The sequence below is a fragment of the Poecilia latipinna genome, unplaced genomic scaffold (genome assembly GCF_001443285.1).
Source record: "Poecilia latipinna isolate Pla-1442-1.1 unplaced genomic scaffold, P_latipinna-1.0 Scaffold150, whole genome shotgun sequence".
Taxonomy (NCBI): domain Eukaryota; kingdom Metazoa; phylum Chordata; class Actinopteri; order Cyprinodontiformes; family Poeciliidae; genus Poecilia; species Poecilia latipinna.
Window position 1 is genome coordinate 89396 of NW_015112766.1, and position 20574 is coordinate 109969.

The following is a 20574-nucleotide window of genomic DNA, read 5'->3' on the forward strand; positions in this document are numbered from 1 at the left end:
TCTTACATTTATATACTACACAAACTCTCTAAATATTCCTCAGACTTATTATGCACATTTAAACCACTTTATTGTTATATCAAATTTAGAAATACAGCTGGTAATAAAAGCTTAAATATGATGAAACTCATAATATAAAGTTCAGCCTGGTTGTTTGTTCCAGTCAGAAACAGTTTGAACAGTTCAGTCCAATTTTAGTTCAACAGTAAACCAGGTTTACTAATCATGTATTGATTAATAATCATATTCTGCTTGTTCTGACTGTTTATTGACGACCCGACTGGAACAGAAAGGCAGGGCGGTCAACAGGAAGATGCCGCTCTGATTGGTTCCTGCTGAGCTCTGCTTCCATGGAAACAGACGAGGCGACCTGGGCGTTCCTCAGAGGCGTCGGCGCAGCAGAAACATGAAGAAGACGGCGCTGAGGAGGATGCAGAGCGTGCAGACGGTGGGAACAACGATCTCTGTGACCATCTCCATGTGGCCAATCAGTGGATCTGCAACCAGCAAAAGAGAAAATACTCAAATACTGAACTGCAGGAAACAGACACAAATATACAAACTAACATTTTTACTAGTAAAAGTAGTAAAAGTGCTTGCTTGTAAAAAGACTTGAAGTATTGAAAGTTAAAGTACTTGTTCTGTAATGCAATGATGTAGAATGTTATGTGTCTCTACTATATATATATTTTCTTTAATTCATGAATGCTGTTCTGCCATTTTCATGAACAATGCTCCAGATAATGCATGTCTTATTGTGTTTACTCTCTGTGACACAGTTTACACTTGGACTTGTGACTTTGTGGATCTGCACCTGGACAGGTCACCTGGACAGGTAACCTGACAGGTCACCTGGACAGGTCGCCTGACAGGTCACCTGGACAGGTCACCAGTCTGTCGCAGGGCAACACAGAGACACACAACCATGCACACACACACTCACACCTAGGGGCAATTTGGAGAGGCCAATTAACCTGACAGTCATGTTTTTGGACTGTGGGAGGAAACCGGAGTACCCGGAGAAAACCCACACATGCACAGGGAGAACATGCAAACTCCATGCAGAAAGACCGGGCCGGGAATCGAACCCAGGACCTTCTTGCTACCAACCGCGCCACCGTGCTGCCAAAATAAGAAAAAGGATGATTGAATGTTTGAAAGTTTTTATTTAACACAGTCTGCCTAAACATGGGCAGCAGATAAAGGAATAGCTGGTACCGATCCTTTCCACTGACATTTCAACTCTATGTTGTCATCAACTCCACAGCTGAATAAATATCGTATATTCAACCTTGTAATGGAGTCAATATTTCAGTTTCCTGAAACTAGAATCCATTTTTAACTGGTTAACTCAGATAAGTCATTGATTTCAAATCAATAAAAGCAAAAAAATGCAATATGACGTAAATGTAAGGTATAATTTTTACATTGTAGAAACGTAGTGAGGCCCAGCAAAAGTACCAGCGATTAAATCTACTTAAAGTGACCTATTCTGCTTCCTTGAACAGGTTAGGATGGATCTGTGGGCTACAAAGCATGTTCATTACTCTTTTAGTACAAATTCATTCTCAGATAATGAGCTTTTAATCTGATCAGTTTTATTGTCTCTGTCGCTTTAAATCCACTAATATTCTGCTGGCCACGCCCCCCAACTCAACATTTACACTCCCAGTGAAAAACTCTTCAAACAGACGCACAATTACTCAATTGTACATCTTTAAAAAGGAGAAGTGGAGCCTCCTGCACAACCCTTTAATTAAAGACTTATTTAGTTAATTACATTTTCAATGTACATAATTACATAAACAATGTAATTAATCACATTAAGGAAGAACTTTGCTACTTTAATACATCCCACCAATCAGAACCTTCAGAACCTCCCCAAGCAGGAAGTGTTTCATTCCTGCATGCTCCGGTTCTACCTGGGCCTTTCATGCCACTGACCTGCAGCCAGCAGCTGGTTGCTGGAGGAACACGTCTCCACAGCCTTCCTCTTCCAGCTCTCCACCTGCAGACACCAAACAGAGAACCAGAGTCAGCAGCTGCTTCTGGAGCCGGCTGCGCTGCTGGGCCTCACCTCTCTCTGGCTGGGGAAGCCGTTGGAGCTGATGATGCGTTTGTAGAACTGGACCGAAGCTTTTGGGAAACGAGGTTTGTTCTTGTTCCTGAAGTCCACGAAGTAGAGTCCGAAGCGCTCCGAGAAGCCTTCGTCCCACTCGAAGCCGTCCAGCAGAGACCAGGCGGTGTAACCCTTCACGTTGACGCCGTCTCTAACGGCTGAGGGTCCAAACAGAGACAGACGTTGAGGCGACCCAGCCAGCTTCCTGTTCCACACAGAGGAGAAACCGTCACCTTTCAGCAGCTCGTTGATGTATTCCCTGAAGTACTGCATCCTCCAGTCATCACACAGGTCGGTGCACAGCATCTTCTCCGAGACGCCGTTCTCCGTCACGTAGATCATCGGGTTTCCGTACTGGGTCTGTCGGTAAGATCACACGAAAAATTCAGGGTTAGATCTACCCATCCATAACCACAGAACCTCCTGATCCGGTTCTTCTTTCCTCCAATTACAAACCAACCAACCGAGACCTGACAGATGATCATCCTGCAGATTCTAATGTTCCTTTAAGAATCATTCTGGGGTTAAATCCTATTTTCTGTTCATAAAACTGTTTTTGGATTTAGATTTTTAAAAACATACAAAATCTACTTTATGATGGTGATAATAGAGGAAACAAAGTCCAAACAGTAAAACCAGTTCATATTTACAATGTGCTGTTTAGAAGAAACAGATGATTTTGTTGCTTCACCTTCACAAAGTTCAACAATCTCCGGAACCCCCAGGGAACTGAGTAGAGCCACTCAGAACCAGGATCGGGCCACTTTGGGTCCACCAGCTCCGCCAGGTCCCGATCTGCAAAGTAACTGTCCCCGAAGCCGGATGGGTAGTTCTTCTGGGTGACGTAGCGGGTGGTGTAATGTCCGAGGCCCAGGAAGTCGACGGTTCCTCGGACGTAGCTCTTCTCCTGAGGCGAGAAGACGGGCAGCCGCGACGCGCCCAGGCCCTGCTGGCCGCTCTTCCTGCCTGGACATCCAGAAGTCAGGGATTATCAGTTCTTCTCCAGGTTTTCTAATGTCCAAGAGTTTAACTTTGGCACCGAAAAAACGTGAAAATAATCTGATTCCTGCTGCAGACACTGAATGAGTCGGACCGTCAGGGCCATCAGAATAATTTATGCTCTAAGTGTCCAAACCTTTGTTAACCCTTGTGCGTGCGAGGACTGAGGCAAATGATACAAGTTTTGTGGGGTCGGTTGGACCCCATTTCTACACACAAGGGTTAAAGTACGGTAAGAGTGAAAAGTTTGCTTCATTCCTTAAATGCCCAGTGGTGCTAATTAGCATCATAGCTGATTTACAGGAATGGTGGTGCAATGCTTAAGTTTAGAATCTCAAATTTATAGGCCATAATAAGCAGTAAATCAATTAATTGCATGATAAATTAAAACAAATTCAATCATTTCCATTTGCATAATTTATCGTTTTTCTCTTTCTTCGAAAAACTGGATGATAAAAGTTTTCAGTCTGGTTCTTTGGTCTCAAATAAACCTTTTTTTGAAGAACAATTTTGCTTACAGAGACTTTATAATTCATTTTATTTGTTGTTTCTGCTGTTTTGTTTATTTTAGATATTTAAAATGTCTTCCTGTTCCAGCGTTAATGGCTCATTAGAATTTAAAGTTTATTGATATTTCAGAATGTGTTATTGCATTATTATGCTATTACCATAATATTACCTGAAAATGGTCTCAAAACAACATTATCGCAATAATTTGTCGTCCAGTAAAATGTGTTTTTGTGGCAGGCCTGCTAATTTATTTAACATCTGATTAAAAGCAAAAACAAGTTTTCTTTATACAACTGGATGTAAATTCAGGCACTATGGTGTCTGTTAATGTTCAGTCGGCCATTTTCTGAGGAACGTCTAGGGAAACCAAAACCTGTTAGCTGAAAACTCGTCAGGTAGCCATGACTGCATCTGCTGGAGGAAACGGAGCGGGGCGTGACGGTACCGATGTATTCCTTCATGACCGCTGGGTAGTCTCCATGGAAGAGCGGCGTGGCGAACCAGCCCAGGTAGAAGTGGATGTAGCGCTCTGCTGCTTCGACGTCCCGCTGGTTGGACACGTCCACCGGTTCGCCCCAGTCAGCGGTCAGGGAGATCCCGATCAGACCTGGGCCGAGCTGAAAACCAGTTAGCTACTGACCAGAACCGCAGAGCCAAACCGTCGGGTCGGTTTACTCCGTCACCTTTCTGCTTGCTCCTCCACTTCATGTCGTAGGTGTGCCAGACTTTAGCGTGGGCCTGGAAACAGAGACGAGCGTCAACAGGAAGTACCTACAGTTACTACTAAAAAATAAAACGAAGATGTATTTATTATTCTGTTAATATTTTAAATAGTTTTTTATACCTGGACATTTCTAAATATGTTTGATTATGAAACGTTTAGATCAAATTATGTCTGCTGAACACAAAGCTCCACTTTCTGCTACTAATTTAACCTAAAGGTTGAACACCAAGTCTGAAATACTCATGTGAGGAGACAACTTCACAGTTCAGTAGAAAGAGATGTTCACAAGTCACTTTTTCCAAGTCCAAGTCAAGTTTCAAGTCACTGCAAGCTAAATCAAGTCTCAAGTCATTCAGGGCCAAGTAGTTAATTCTCAAGTCACTAAGGGGCAAAGTTCAAGTCAAGCCAAATTATTAAGAGCCAAGTCAAAACTCAAGTCTAATGGAACAAGTCCAAGTTGAATCTGAATCTTGTTTTAGCGAATTAAGAGCGACTCGGTTTGGAGTCTAAACTCTAAACGATCAAACCCTGACAGACAGATCAGCAGCTTCAGTTTGAAACTCAAAGCTTTTCTTTAGTCGCCGTCATGTCGGATCAGAATCAGATCCTGATCTAACGGCTGAACCTCCAGGTTGAACCCACGGCGTTGCGTTCAGGGTCATAATGGGTCCAGATCGGCATTGGAGCGATCTGGACCCAGACTGACCTTGATGATGTGGTGAGCCGCTTTGTAAGCTCCGCTGCCCCTCGTCCTCAGTCCGGGGGCGTGCTCCCCCGTTTCGTATCCTTCCACAGAAATGGACTGAAAAGAAGCAGACCCCTCAGTGAGATCCCAGGCCAGACGTTCCCACGGCCAGTGAACGCACCATCCACTCACCCAGGGGTTGTTGAAGGTGATCCAGAGCTTCACTCTGTTCCCAAAACGTTCAAAACACAAGTTGGCGAATTCGTTGAAGTAGCCGACCATGCTGGCGTTCTGCCAGCCGCCATATTTCTCCTGCAGCACCTGAGGAAACGCCGACATCCTGGTCAAGGCTCCGCCCACGCCGACGCGTCTGACAGGCGGGAAGAACTCACCTGAGGTAGATCCCAGTGGTACAGAGTGACCACAGGTGTGATCTTACTGTCCAGGAGCAAATCGATCAGGTCGCTGTAATACCTGATTCCTTTCTCGTTAACGTGCTCACCTGCAGGAAGTTACATCATCATCAGCCATTTATACATTAATACAGGAATACAGGGATTTTCATTCACTGACCAAACGAAGCAGTTTCATGTCAGAAAACAAACAAACGCATCCAAAAACAAGGAAAACGTTAAAGTATTTAAAATACAACCAACATATTTCTGGAATATTCTCCAATCTGCAGACAAAGTGATGACAGGTGAAGGTGTCCTGTCTGAGTTCTGTTTGATTCTCCAGTTCATGATCCTCCAAACTGATCAGAGTGACAAACACACCTTCCCACAGCAGGACGAGGTGGTGGCAGCATCATGCTCTGGGACAGGGAAGCTGGATGGAAGGAAACCCTGGAGGCTGCAGAAGGTTCACCTTCCAACGGGACAACCAGTCTGAACACAGTCTGAACAGGTATTATGGGATGGTTCAGATCAAAGCAGAGTCAGGGGTTAAAATGGCCTAGTCAAAGTACAGACCTAAATCAAACTGAGAAGCCAGTAGTGAAATACCTACAGATTTACCTGCAGCCAGAGGTGGATTTACAAAATACTAGAGCTAATTATAAATGCACACCACACTTTTCAGATTGGGCTGTATTAACACCAGGAAAGTCCTTTGGCCCAGAAAAGTACGCTTCATTGTTTTCTTTTGGTGCATTTTTTTTTTGCAAGTGGACTATAATTTGTAAACAAAGCCATGACAATCTTTGCTCCCATTGGACAGAAAGGATGTGGGGGCGGGACAAAGGACAGACCAGGAAGTAAACAAAAATGGAAATCCTCCTGCTGCATTTGAGTTTTCATCACCTTCAACTGCCGCCAACGATTCTGCTGATTGGAGAAGTTTTGGTTTCCATTAATTAGGAAAACGTCTTAGAAATGGTTTGATTTTCATGTAAAGTGTCCAAACTGGGTTTTTACTTCTCAACCCGCTGGGTAAAATCCTCGGCCAGGAAACAGAGAAGCGATAATGACTCAGCTTCATCTCCTTCATCAGGTTAATATCATCCTAAAAGACAAAAACAGACAAAAAAACATCATTTCACATTGATTTTCTGATCCAAAACAAACCAAGCATGTTTTCAAGCTGCTTTTAAATGTTTGTTTCTGTTATGGATGACATAATGAGAAAATTAGCTGCATTTCTGTATTCACTGTAAATAAATTTCTGCTTCATCTGGCCTTCCTCTGAGCATGACTCTGTTTCCTGTTGCTTTTTGTTTTTCTGTTTTGAAGTTCGTATCATTCTTGGATCTGCAGCGTTTTGTGTCGATCACAGTAATGTTTTCATTCGACATAAAGAACTGACTGAACATTTACCTGAACATCAACATCTTTAAAGGTATTTAAAGAAATAATAATAATAAGAAACATTTGGAGAATCATGTAACCACCTTGAACTTGTAGTAGCCTTCACATGAAGAGTCTCCCGTTTCATTTGAGGAGATTTTTCCTTTTTTATGAGCAAAAACATCCCAGATGCTCATTCCTTTCCCGTCTGTATTCCACGCTCCTTCGGTCTGATAGGCTGAGCTGCCGACTCCCCAGGAGAAACCTGCAGGTTTCAAACATTATCAAAAATAACAGCAATAGTTTTAGAGCTCCAAATAAAACAGGTTAAACTTCAGCTGTTAGAGAAAACCAAATAAATGTTCTGGTCCGGGTTCACGACCCCAATTAGCTGAGTCATCACTTCCTGTTTTGGTTCCTGAAACTGAATTAAATATAAATTAATCCAGACACACACAGAGGATCCCAAGTCTGATTTAGTCCAAAGTTTCAATCAAAAAAGACCAAATGTCTGAGAAATGATTGGAATATTTCTCCCAGAACATCCTGAAACCACTCGGCTGATGAAGATGGAGATCAGGGTAAAATTATTACCAACATAATTTTCTTACCATGGAAAATATTCAGCAGAACTCAAAGTATTCATCTTTTCATAACTAAGCTTTTATAATCAGTAGAAACACGTTTATCAAGAGATTTGCACTGGAAAACCAACTTTGCTGCAGCCAAATCAGCTTTTATTTCATTCCTTAAACTCGACTAAACACAGAAAGCGTTTTTAAAGGAAGTTACTCAAACCTGTTCTTATCCTCAGAACAAATTTGTTCAATCAAATCCAAAATAATTTGAAAACCAGATGAATTTTTTCATACAGAAAGTGTGCAAAATCATTTTTAAATCTTAACAAAATTCATTTTCTACAAAAAAAATTATATTCACTTTGTTTCTTTTTTTAAATTTTGGTCAGCAAGAACTTCTGATATTGGCCAATCTAACCAAAGGTTTGGACACCCCTGCTCTAATAAAACACATAATGAAACAAAGATTTGGCCTGTTACAATAACAGAAGCTGCTGCATGATAAATCGTCCCAGAAGTTGTTGTGATAAACAATAATCTTGTTCTTTTGAGACCATTTTCAAGTAATATAGTGATAATAACAAACATTCTCAAAGATCAATACACTTGAAATTATAAACTGGAACTGGAAGACATTTTAAATGTGTTTTGTATTAATATGAAATTAATACAGAATCAACAAATAAAATGAATGATGAAGGCTCTGCTGACTGAGACCAACAAACCAGACTGAACACTTTTATTGTGTTCAGTCTGGTGGAAAGAGAAAAACCAATAAATCATGCAAATGGAAATCATTGAGCTTGTTTTAATTTATTATGTGATTAATTCATTAATTGATTATTGCAGCAGGTCTAACAAAAAATTTTTCATCTGAATTTTCTGCAATTGTTGGTTTTGAAATTTTCCAGACAGAAATGACTCTCAGGTTTCTCCATCCTACCAGTTCGTACCAGTTGGGAAGGTGCCGTAGTAGAAAGAGGTTTTCTCATTCTTGGTCCAGTCAAAGTCTCCACCAGCTGAAACGCACAGCGCCAGCGCCAGAAGACGGATTCCTGTCCGCAGCATCGTCCCCGCTCGCTTCCTCACACCTGCAGGACAGGCAACATGCAGCCGCACTTAATCACCGCCAACTAAACTGCCAGAAAGGCCGGAAGAAGCGGACCTCTGCCCTGAAGTGTGTCGCCATGGCAACAGCAGATTTATCTGAGCCAGCTGTGGGACAAACTGGGACAGGAAGTGGGACGGTTTGTCCAACAGAGACATTTCACGCTGCTGGCCTCTCTTCTGCTCTAGAGTCTGACTGAAACAGGAAAATGAAGGAGTGTGTGTTGGGTTTGAGGTGCTGCCTGACTCTGAACACACACACACGCACACACACACACAAGTCTGACCTGCTGTGTTTGTCTCGTCTGTCTCTGGGACGCAGGAAGAGTCCTGAAGCTTCTGGTTCCCCACCAGCGCAACAAAAACACAACAGAGTGAAACATCCAGGACGTTTTCCACTATTCATCACACACACACACACACACACACACACACACACACACAACCTCTGAATGGTGCGGCATTGGGAGCCGGCGGAGTGTGACAGTAAATCTGCTGGACAAACACATCTGATGGAGAATGGAGGGATTTTAACACTGTAAGCAAACTGCATGTCTCTGTGTTCATTCAACATGGCTTCATGCTCTGCAGGCCTGAGGAAAAAGAAAGTACACCCCTTCCACTTCCTACTAACTATCTGATCCTTACCTGACAATAAGGTACCTAAATCATACCTGAACAAAAATCTCTCCCTCCAGGACTTTGAGTCTGTTTTTGTGATTTTTGCGATCAAAAAATGTTTGAAGTGAATTTTAAGTTGCTGTTTTACTCACTTCCAGCAGAAGCTAGCTGCGCTACAATGTTAACATGCTTTCCTTTTCTTCTCCTAGTACTACAGTCAGTCAGTTGTTATAACATGACGTCATGTCAGGCTTATCTACCTAAAAGAAATACCGCCACCTGCAGGTGAGAGTTAGCATCTCTTAACAGTTTTGACATTTTTTGTGGAAAACTGCAATAAACTTACAATTATGCATTAGCGCAAAAATATCAATGTTTGGTATGTTATAGACACAACGCATCAAAAAACTTCACTGTGTGTAATAATTGTCATAACATACAAGTTTCACTGTTTTAATGAAAATACTCAAGTATATTAATTCTTTACAGTATTTTAATAAATAAGGACGTCATTGGAGGTAAATGTGAGGGTTCGTCCATATATGGTCAGCAGGACACTGCAGGCACAAATCTCTGCCAGCAGGGGGCGCAGGTGTGGCATTTATTGAAATGTCCCACCTGGAGGGAATATTTTCTTCCTGTGTACCAAAAATTACTCATTTTGATCTTTTATTTTTGAATGTATTATATTAATAAAATGATTTTAGGAGAAAAATAAACCAACTGTTGATGAACGTTAAGTGATGAGATGTGATGATGACTCCGTCAGATACAGGCTGACCTGGGGTCGGTGCAGTCAGGACGTCCTGTGGCGTTCTCCAGGCTTCCTGTGAATAATCCAGGCTCCAGGAGCAGCGGGCCCCGCCGCCATCAAGGCCCTTCTCTGCTTTGTTTCAGAGAAAATGCTGAAATGTTCAAACCCAAACTGTTGGCGCTGCACTCCGCGCTCGTTGTGCTTCTGTTTCATTCATTCTGTGACTCGGGGGCATCAGGAGTGTGTGTTTAGCATATGAATGGCCCCGCGGGCCCCGGCGGCCGCATCAGGAGCAACCTGAGCCTTCTGGTAGCTCTGCGCTGCATCAACGCGCCATATTTAAGGCGGTTTCTGGCTGCCTCGCAGAGCTGACATGAACATCTTCACTAAGGTCCCAGGATTGACCCAACAAACCAGGTACGTCCCGAGGGCCGGGGCCCGCCGCGGGGGCGCCAACAGTTCCACCAAACCACCCAGACTGAGGATGAGGAGAAAAACACCATGAGCTAAAGACGGTTTTAGAGTCCAGTTAGGCTCCAGAACATGAGGAGAGTTGAATATTGGTCTGTTTTCTGAATAAAACGGTTTGGGTTTGTTTGTCTGCAGCAAACTGGGGTCTGTGCTCCAACGTGCCTTCTACGGGTCCACTGGGAGGGTAAGTCCAGCCGAGAAGCAGCGCCACCTTAACAAATCTGAAAAGTTAAACTTCATTTATCTACATTTGTTTAACATGACAGCTTAATTTGATTACTTCTAACAAGTTTATCTAATTTGTTAAAGTTGCATCACCTGATAGTTAAAGAGAAGCTGAAAAAGATCCAAAAGTTTGCAGAACCGCTGATCCAGAACTCTTTGGAACTGCTGAATGAAACCTGAGTGTCACTGTTTGACCTTGTTCTCTGCGCCCAGGTGACCCTTTTCGAGCAGCGAAACTTCGCTGGCAGACGACTGGACCTGAACTCCGACTGTCCCAGGATCAGCGACAAGAACTTCCCAGAGAGATGTAACTCCGTCCAGGTGGACAGCGGAGCGTAAGTTCGCCTTTTCAGGCAGAAACTGAAACATTGAGAACACTGTGGGAACTTCCCAAAGTTCCCACAGCCAACAAGAATTACTGACCAGAACCAGTTCTGTCTAAGAAAACAGTGTTTTTCAAAGGGGGGGCCGCTAGGGGGCGCCAACAGAGAAAGATGAGAAAAAAATAGGAAAAAAGGAAACCCAATAAACTTTTAAATCATAAATTGAATTGTTTTTAATAAATGTAATCTGTATTTCAATCATTTTTTATAAATTATATGGTAAGTTAAGATAACTTCTTGAAGACAAAAATAGCCTTTATTGCTCTACAATAAAGGCTATTTAATAAGTAAAATAACCTTTATTGTTAAAAATGCTAATGCCATGATCGTCTTCCTGATTGGCTGCCAGTGAAAACAGCTCCTCAAGCTAGCGTAAGTAAGAATGAAATTCTGTTTCTTCATAGATTTTGTAGCTTTGTCTGAGTTTTCAAAGGGGATGTGAGAAAGTTTAGGAACCACTGTCTTAAAATATCGGTCTCTAGAAGAAGAGAGGAACTCATCATCTTCTTCTTTGTGGCGTGTCTGGCAGGTGGGTCGGGTTCGAGCAGGAGAACTACCGGGGCCGTCAGTACCTGTGGGACATGTCCGACCGCGGGGAGTACAACTGCTACGACCGCTGGTGCGCCCAGGTGGACCACGTCTCCTCGGTCCGCTCCGTTAAGCAGGTGAGCCTCTAAAACATCGTTTTACCTGATTTCTAAATGTGCCGGCTTCCTCACTGATCCGCTGCATCTCTGGTCCTCAGGACAACAATCCTCCCAGGGCGCAGCTGTTCGAGCGAGCCGGTTTCTCCGGGAAGAAGATGGAGATCCAGGATGACATTCCCAACCTGCTGAGCCGCTACAACCTCAACAGAGTGGCGTCTATCCGCATCCTGGGAGGAGCGTAAGTGCAACGTCCTGACAGGTCCAGTTCGGGTTTTACGTCAGGAAAGGCTTGGTTTAATAAGAAGCTGTGATAACTTTCACCTTTGGGTCCAGAGATCTGGGCTCTCTCTCTTCAGGAGGTTCAATCCTCCAGAAAGACCAGATGATGATTCCTGTCGGAGATCACCAGATTTTATTTAAAATGTTGTGATTTTCCCAAAAAGTTCATAAAGTCCTGCATTCTAACACCCCACAGCATCACACATCCTTTACCGTACTTACAAAATGTTTGTGCCATTTTTATTTTATCTGCTCAGAAATAAACTAAAGGAATATTTTAAATGGTTGCAGATACAAAATATAAAAAGGTTTAGCATGATTGCGCTATAAGAAAGGTTGGGGTTGATTATTTCCTTATTTGGGCTGAAGTCTTGCATTCAAGTAAAAGCAGGTCAATGTTTATCAAAGTAGTTACTCCAAAGCGAAGACGAATACAGAAATATTGTTCATAAATGGCGAATCAAGCTAAATATTTACCCTTAAACTGAACCAGCTACATTTAATAAGCTACATGTTTTTATTTTTTATTTGACGTTTATTTCCGTTGGGATTAAAAATCTCTTTTGCAAGAGAATCCTGCCAGCGACACACAGAGGTTACAGAATATTCACAACAGAAAAAAATTACAGTCAGAAATAAATGAAGAGATTTAGCTTCAAACTAAAGCTCTAGTTAGCAAGCTAAATACTTAGCTTGAAGCTTAATATTTAGTTAGCCAGCTAAATATTTGGGTGGCTAACTAAATATTTAGCTAGCTAAAAAATTAATTACATTTTAAATTTAATATTAATGAAGAAAATATTTAGCGAGCTAATGGAATGTTAACTTACTAAACATCCGTATTTAGCCAGCTAAATATTTAGCCTCAAACTGAGCAAGCTAAATCTTTAGCTAGTAAGCTAAATATTTTTGTCTGAAGCTAATATTTAGTTAACCAGCAAAATATTTAGCCTAAAACGAAATAATTAATGAATACATAAGGTGAAAACATACATTTGAATGGGGTTCCCGGGAAAGCTGGAAAGAACCAGAATCAGGTAAAGAAAGAACCTCAGGGTGTTCTGGACCTGACCGACCCGTTCTGCTGTCACAGCTGGGTGGTGTACCAGGAGCCCAACTACAGGGGGCAGCACTACGTCCTGGAGAAACGGGACTACCACAACTTCAACGACTGGGGCAGCCAGAACAGCACCGTGGGCTCCATGCGCCGAGTCCGATTCAACTGAGCCAGAACCAAGACCCGACAACCAGCACGACTGGAGCCTGTCAGCTCTACACAGAAAATAAAGACTATTTTAGTAATAAACTTGTCTTTATTGGTCACATGTAATATTCGTTAGAAACGCGATTCAGGTGCATGTAAATGACTTTATATAAAAAACTTAATAGAATGAAATCCGGAAAACGCTGAGAAATTTGCTTCATCACATGTGGAGTTTCTCAGTTCACTTCTGGATGGAGACGCTTGTGGTCGGATTATTCATTACCTGACCTACCGAGTGGGTGGGTCCTGTTAACGGGTCAGATTTACCAAGTTAAAGCATAAAATTGTTTGCATTTGCCTTAAAGATAAGCAGGGTTTGAAAGTAAAATGAGAAATGTTGGAAAACAAACCAGGATGTGGAAAAAGGCAACATGCAATAACTATTGAACTTATATTTAGAATGATTTTAATACCCAATTTCTTTCAGAAAATATAGATTAGAGAAAAACTGAAGGAAAAAACTAAATGCTGCTGTAAAAAAATAGAAAGTCAACATTTTGTCTGTAAGAACAGTTTGATTAAACCAATTTAAAATGTTGCTTTTCTTTTTTGGTGCCAACATTAAAGATCACAACAATCCCAGAAACCAAGTTTTAAGTTTACATTTTAATACAACTATTGAATTAGTCACTTAATTTTAACTTTAATCTTGTGCATAAATGGTGTCAAATTAAAATAAATGGCCTTGCTTCTGAATTTGGCTTGAAAATACAGAAAACAGACTCAGTTTTTAAAATTTTATTTCAGTTCAACAAAAATTAAACCCAACTTCTTGATTTAAAAATAAAATAAGTCTTAGAGTTTGTTTCCACAGAAGTTGCTTGCAGACAAACTTCTGCAGCTCATGTTCACAATACAGTTTAAGGCACAACAACAACCTGAAGAAAAGTACAACATTCTGATGAAAGTTTATAAAAACATTTTAATAAAAAAGCTCCACAGCAAGAGAACAAATCCAAAACTAAAGTGCAAAAAGTTAAAGTCCAGGAAGACGTTCCGGGTCTCAGGACTCCTTTAGCAGAGGAGCCGCTAGCTTCTGGATGATGGAGGAGTTCAGCTGAGGAAGGAGGCTGATCTTCATCAGTTTGCTGCTGGAGTACTTCTTCCTCACCGCCTGCAGGGTGAGAGAGAGAGAGAGTGTGTCTGTCCTCCAGCCAGGGGACAGAGAGAGAGCGTCTGTCCTCCAGCCAGGGGACAGAGAGAGAGCGTCTGTCCTCCAGCCAGGGGACAGCTACATGTCTTCAACTCACCTGGAACTTGGTCCTCCCCTCGTTCACCAGCACCACGTTCTTTGCCAGCTGCTGCATGATTGGCTGCAGGTGGGCCTCGTCGTAGGTGGAGTAGTGCTGCTGCGTGGGCGACTGAGGAAAATTAACGTTCATTAGTCTAGAAAACGGGAACAAACATTTTGTCCCATTTATTATGGTCCCAAGACAACTCTAACCAGCTGGGTTTTAGCTTTAACTCGGCGTTTCAGCCGTTTTGCAGTTTCCTGGAAATTTGTTCTGGATGAAGAGCAGAACCAGAACCTGAGGCCTGGAGGGTTGGTACAACAGCAGATCTTTAATCTGTTCAGTGATTTATAAACTACCAGCAGTAGTTTAAAGTCTCTTCTCTCAGTCAAGGACTGTCGAACCGGGCGGCGGCTCTATCCTCCTGGTTCTAGCCAGAACTCCAGCGGCAGCGTTCCGGACCGTTGATCCGTCAGTCCTGTGAAGACGCTGCTGCAGGAATCAAAGCCACTAAAGAGAAACGCCTGGATGAGTTTCTCTGATCCTGGAAATGTTCTGCAGCTGGTAGAAGGTCCACTTTGGAACCAGCTTTATGTGGCTCTGAGGTCATCCTGATCTCTAGTTTCCAGCTGGAATAAGTGAAGCTGAGACAGAGGGACAGGTAGGGCGACTCACCCAGGGCAGGCCGTCCACCAGCAGCTGGGACAGACACAGGGAGGCGGCGGCGACCTCAGAGGGCCGCAGGTGGACCATCTGGTAGTCCAGGAGGGTCAGCTCCATCAGGTACTTGGCCAGAGTGTGCTTCTCTACGTCGGTCTGAGACACAGAGACAGTCAGAACCACTGATCCAGTCTGGATCAGAACCCTGGAGAACTCCTGATCCAGTCCATTTCCAGGAAGGAAGCCTGGAGAGCTTTGGATCCAGACTAAATGATCGATGTGAGTTTTCTGGCCGATCAGTGATCTTTAAAACGCAATTAACAGTTAGCTTAGGAATCGATTTAAAAACAAAAATCAGACAAAAGGTGTAGAACATCAATTCAATTCCTTCAAAATAATAAAGTTATTGCCTAAAATGCAACTCAGCATAAGCCCGTCACAATACATGGTTGGAAGAAAAAAATAATTCTGAATAATTGTTAGAGATGCTCTCCGTTCAATATTGTTGAAAAGTCGCCATTTTGAAAATAAATGCTGCAAAAAATTGAGCCGCAGTATGATGTAGTAGTTTTAACTTCTGCCTGCCTTTTTCTCTGTTCAAGACAAAAGGATTAATCATTTTTCAAGCAAAATTTGGTTAGAGAGCTTAAGTTTGATCTAAAATGCTTTAAAAAAGTTAAATCCTAAGAAATTAAGTTTTATCTGAGAGGGTGTTCTAGCATTATGAGCTGAAAATGGTCTCCAAAAAGAAAAACCACAATCATTTCTGGGACAGTTTGTCACCCAGAGACATCGTTATGGCGACAGGCTCCTGATACTCAGACAGCTGTCAGTTTATCGGAGCGCCGCTACATGAAGTCTGGAAGCGATGGACCGATCAGGAGTTTTACCAGAATCCCCTGCAGCTCCAGACTTACATTTGCCACCTTGGAGGCTCGGCGCAGGAAGTGCAGCGGCAGCGGGCGCCCCAGCTGGAAGCCGAGCCTCCTCAGCACCAGCTGCTCCATCTCCAGGATCTGGGCCTTGCTGAAGGCATCATCCGTGATGTAGGCGAAGTCTCCCACCTCCGGGCAGAACATCTCCTCGTACTTACAGGCCACCAGCATGGCGGCCACACCCACCAGCTGCAGCTTCCTGCGGGACACTGGCTGGACCTGTGGAAGCAGCAGAGCGTCAGACCTGGAGGCGGGAGGAGGTTCTGGTGCAGGTCCGGCTCACCTGCAGGAAGCGGTCCAGAACGGCCACGGTGAGGTACAGCGTCTCCTGCAGCAGCTGGAAGCGGGAGTGGACCTGGATCAACCAGTCCACCAGGATTGCCCTCATGGCTGATGTGACCTCTGACCCCTTCAGGTAGTCGGCCCGGATGGCCTGCTGCACCTGGAGACATGCCAGGGGTCAGAGGTCATAGCAGTTTGGTGAGAAAACGGGTACATAGTGAAAAAATTTCCACTGGATTTTTAAGTTTGTTTTTTTTAATGTTGAGCAACATTTTTAGGGTTTAAAAAATAATAATAATAATATATATATGCGCATGCATGCATGCAGTTTGAGCATGCCCATTGCTGCTCTTCAGAGCACCAACATACATGTTTAATTATACATTTTCTACAAATATTGGCGTTCCACAGCAATATATTTAATGAATGTTAGTGACATTTAGTCTCCGGCCATAAATATGAGGCAGAAAGTACAATGCCTCACTGATAGGGGGCAGTGCTGAGCCACATGGGCACAACAGGTGCTCTTCTTCTACGCTTTAAAAACAGAATTACAGGAAAACAGCAAAACCGGTCCAGGTTTTTCATCTCCAATTAAGTTGCAGGATTTTTAAAAACTAAGTGAAAAGATTTTTCTGTCAATGTTTTAAACATATTCATGGAGAAGGACAGGTTTCATTAAAAAATATGATTTTTCATTTAAAGGTAAATCTTATTTTTCTTGCCATCGTTAAATTTTACAGAATTTATTAAAGCTTCAATCAATTAAGGCCAAAAGTAAATGAGAAATTCCTGTACTGGATTTTCAATTTGGATATTCAACTCCCTGTGCGTCACTGGGTCAGAGGTCAGAGCCAGTGGCGCAAAATGTGGCTGTGCGCTATATGCAGCATAATGGGCGCCAAAAAAACAAAATGACTTCTAGTCAGAATTTTCTACATTCAACAGCTGTTTGTGTATAAATGATGTAACGTATAAAACAGGAGCGCCTCCGCAAACACTTCAGAAAGCAAGAGTTGCATTCCGGGTCAGAGCAGGAGGAAGGAAGTTACCTCCAGACTCCGCAGGTAGGCGTAGATGTCTTTGACGTAGTGAGAGCAGAGCTGCGGCTCCGCGGCGTCCTGCTCATCCACGTCCGGCACCGGCAGCAGCGTCTCGGAGAAAGCAAGGCACAGTTCCCGCTCCACCTCCAGGGACGGATCCTCTGGAAGAGCCGGGAGCGGCTCCGGGAGCCGGGCCTCGGCCTCCGGGAGCCGGCTGGGTTTCTGGGAGCAGGACGGCTTGGAGGACTTCTTGGTTGCTCCCGTCCTCTGAAAAACAGATTTAAACCGAAATTCCTCATTTCTACCACAATCGTTGCCAATAAAGCTGATTCTAGAACAACAAATTTGCCATTTCAAGATGCCCCAACATAAATCTAGAAATGACATAAAGATCGGGATTGACTCCATCTACAGCCAGAATCGGTTGACTTTCCTGGATCCATGGACAGTTGAGGACTTTATTGATGCAAAGCACAGAAAATAAATATATTGCGCCACTTTTAGCATTTTGGAGGTGAACTTTTGATGCGTTTTCCCGCCCTCACCAAATTGAACAATCTCCTCAATCAAAACTTCTTTAATTTATTCCAATAATTCAAACGCATACACCTGTTCTCAATTAGGTGAAGATTTTCCTTTATCGGTTAGCTTAAATAGGACAGCAGAAAGAAACGCAAGAATGATTTTAATTGTTTATGCCCGAGATTGCTCAAAGAAATAATCTGACAAAACGACGTAGGAAACATTCCTTCTCCCCAGCCCATCTAAATGCATTAAGAAAACTTCTACAAACGTCACGTTTGTAATAAAGCTTATTTTTAAGAGCTCGTGGTTTAAAAACCAACAGAGCAAACATTTAGGTCTATATCCGGGTCACCTACAAGTCAAAGGCCAAAACATCGGTTTATTAGGCTTTGGGACGTTGACCTCCATTACCTGACGAATTCAATTAGGTTACCATAACGACACACGATTCAAAGACCCAAAATTTCAGCCGGTTTGGACCCAGAACCAGCGGGTTCTGGTCCCGGAGTGTTACCTTGGTGTCAGCCAAAGCTCCGGTGTTGTTGGTGATCTCCACAAGAGCAGCTCTCCTCGGAGCCACTGCGGAGATTTTCCCCTTCTTCAGAGGCTCCTCTGCGGCCTGCAGCGGCTGCAACAAACCGAGACATGTTGGACAACGAGGACAGAGACACGGAGACAGACGGAGACATGTTAACTCACCGCAGCTCGAAGCCCCACAGCGGACATGTCGAGATAAAATCCTGAAAACTAGAATCAGAACCGGAGAAGATCCACAGCAGCTGAAACTACAGAACACGATTCATGCAGGACGTTCAAATAGCGCTGTGGGGAATCTGATTGGCTATGGCTTAGGCTAAGAGGCCGCTCATTGGCTGCAGCTGAGGCTAGGAGGCCGCTGATTGGCTAAGAATAAGAAGTCGAAATCAGATAGGTAAACAGCAGAAATACTTAACACTAGTAGCGAAATCTACTACAGAAGATCAACAGAACTTCAATATGTATATATATAAAGAAATTGTAAAAATATATCACATTATCACAAAGTAATAATCATGTTAAAATCTGTTTTTCACAACAAAAAGCCTGTGAAACCTGTACTTTCAGTTGCTAATGTACATAAATTAGAACAGTGCAAAGCAACAAAGCTGGTGTGTGTAAACAAGAGCTCTCACTCAAACATAAATTGTAGGCTTGTGTCTGATGCGTTTCTGGGTTAAACAGTTAAATGTGCATTAATACATAAAAACTTAAAAAGGCAATTTGGTGCAGATAAAACGGTTCAAATTTAATCTTTTTAAAAATAAAGATGTAGACTAAACTATGTTCCTAAAATGGGGAACTTCTAAGGTGCAACACAACGTATAATTTTTTTCAGTCTGCATTTGAACGTGAATTTAATGAACTCTGAAATGAAGCAGAAAAAAATTCATAAAAATCTAGATCATCATTTGAAACATCAGAACATCATGTGCTGCTGTTTTGTTTTAACCAGGGAAAGAGGCAGAACCTGATTTATATTCAGAAATACTACAAAATTAAATTTTTTGCAATTTTAGTAAAAACAAAAAAATTAAAATATCTATTTAGTACAACTTTATTTAAAGTTTAAAGTTTCATAGTAATCTCAAAACAATATTTTTTTGGTTCCCAGATGTGTCTTGGATTGTCAGTGACCTGCGTGTGGAGCAAATTACATCCGACTCAGATTATTCCTCAACTGTTGGATACATGAAAATAAATTATTCTTGAGGAGTTTCTGAATGATGCTTCTGATCTGAATGAATCTGTATTGTCTGAAATAAAGACACCACCTGCGTCTGATTGGTTTTATTAGAGCATCTTCTTCACAACCTGCAGCTGCACCTTCACAGAACCACGAGTTTCTAATAAATCAGTAGAAAAATACAAGCAGTAATGGATGGATGGTTGATTAAAAAAGCCTGGCTCTTCCTGTCAGATCTACTGATGTTCCCAGGATCCTGCGATCCGAACATCCTGGGATTTATCGGCAGGACCACAACAAATACAAACTCAGTCCGTTTTCACAGAGACAACACTGGGACAAGGACTGGAGAAAAACGGGCCTGGACATGTGGAAAGCCGTTATTATCCATCTTATTCCCAACAGGACGCTTTTATCCTGGGAACGTTTTTCCACAACTAACATGAAAACTTGGAAGCTTTTCTGACAACAAATCCTGAGTGAGTTTCCCCCTCCGCCTTTTTCAAATCTAATCAAATTAGTGTCAAACGTTTGTGCTGCTATCTTTTCAAATAATAAATGTTTCCAGAAGTCATGAATGTTCAACCCTCCACCCCCCATTTTCCTCAAATCAGTCGAACCTGCTGTCAATCAGCTCCACTACATTTATGCTGCTTAAAGATATCACTGACAGAGGTCAAAAGGTCAACCAGCCCCGCCCACATTACCCAAATCTATTGTTGTCAAACATTTGTGCTGCTATCATTTTAATCCATCCATCCATTTCCTTTACTCCCTTGTCCCTTAGTGGGGTCGGGAGGGCTGCTGGTGCCCATCTCCAGCTAACGATAGGCACTGTAATCATTTTAAATATATTAATAAAAATATAATACAAATGTTTGACACCAATTATTAGGTTTGAGGAAGGTGGAGGAGCTGGCTGACCTCTGGAAACATTTATTTATATCTTTAAAACTATAGTGGGAAAAACTAAAAATAATTACGACAAAGCAGCAAAAAGAAACGGATTTGACTGACACCAAAT

At 42.5% G+C, this 20574-nt stretch overlaps 3 protein-coding genes across 5 annotated transcripts; 1 reads left to right on the forward strand and 2 right to left on the reverse strand.

The window, feature by feature from the left end:
* Nucleotides 1-48: 48 nt before the first annotated feature.
* Nucleotides 49-10136, reverse strand: lctla (lactase-like a). Of its 2 annotated transcripts, none has more exons than XM_015029313.1 (14): nt 9276-10136; nt 8353-8483; nt 6926-7086; nt 6453-6540; nt 5430-5539; nt 5230-5358; nt 5059-5154; nt 4312-4366; nt 4074-4235; nt 2811-3085; nt 2353-2479; nt 2078-2277; nt 1945-2008; nt 49-497 (listed from the first exon to the last, which is right to left on the reverse strand). In XM_015029313.1, exons 2-14 carry the CDS (start codon nt 8465-8467, stop codon nt 382-384), a joined length of 1698 nt encoding a protein of 565 aa, XP_014884799.1. In that variant the 5' UTR covers nt 8468-8483; nt 9276-10136; the 3' UTR covers nt 49-381. The 2 variants fall into 2 exon arrangements, with proteins under 2 accessions (XP_014884799.1, XP_014884798.1); XM_015029312.1 differs by lacking the exon at nt 9276-10136 and adding an exon at nt 8794-9254 and having other exon boundaries at nt 8353-8490.
* A 93-nt stretch (nt 10137-10229) lies between these two features.
* Nucleotides 10230-13192, forward strand: crybgx (crystallin beta gamma X). Its single transcript, XM_015029316.1, has 6 exons — nt 10230-10298; nt 10488-10536; nt 10791-10912; nt 11490-11625; nt 11706-11845; nt 12980-13192. The coding sequence occupies exons 1-6, from the start codon at nt 10255-10257 to the stop codon at nt 13110-13112; spliced, it is 624 nt and encodes a 207-aa protein (XP_014884802.1). The 5' UTR covers nt 10230-10254; the 3' UTR covers nt 13113-13192.
* Nucleotides 13193-13874: 682 nt separating this feature from the next.
* Nucleotides 13875-18651, reverse strand: ccnb2 (cyclin B2). 2 transcript variants are annotated; one of them, XM_015029315.1, is made up of 8 exons: nt 18527-18651; nt 18342-18446; nt 17312-17569; nt 16261-16419; nt 15960-16196; nt 15058-15198; nt 14401-14511; nt 13875-14264 (listed from the first exon to the last, which is right to left on the reverse strand). In XM_015029315.1, exons 1-8 carry the CDS (start codon nt 18551-18553, stop codon nt 14154-14156), a joined length of 1149 nt encoding a protein of 382 aa, XP_014884801.1. In that variant the 5' UTR covers nt 18554-18651; the 3' UTR covers nt 13875-14153. The 2 variants fall into 2 exon arrangements, with proteins under 2 accessions (XP_014884801.1, XP_014884800.1); XM_015029314.1 differs by having other exon boundaries at nt 18342-18455.
* Between the last annotated feature and the right edge of the window lie 1923 nt (nt 18652-20574).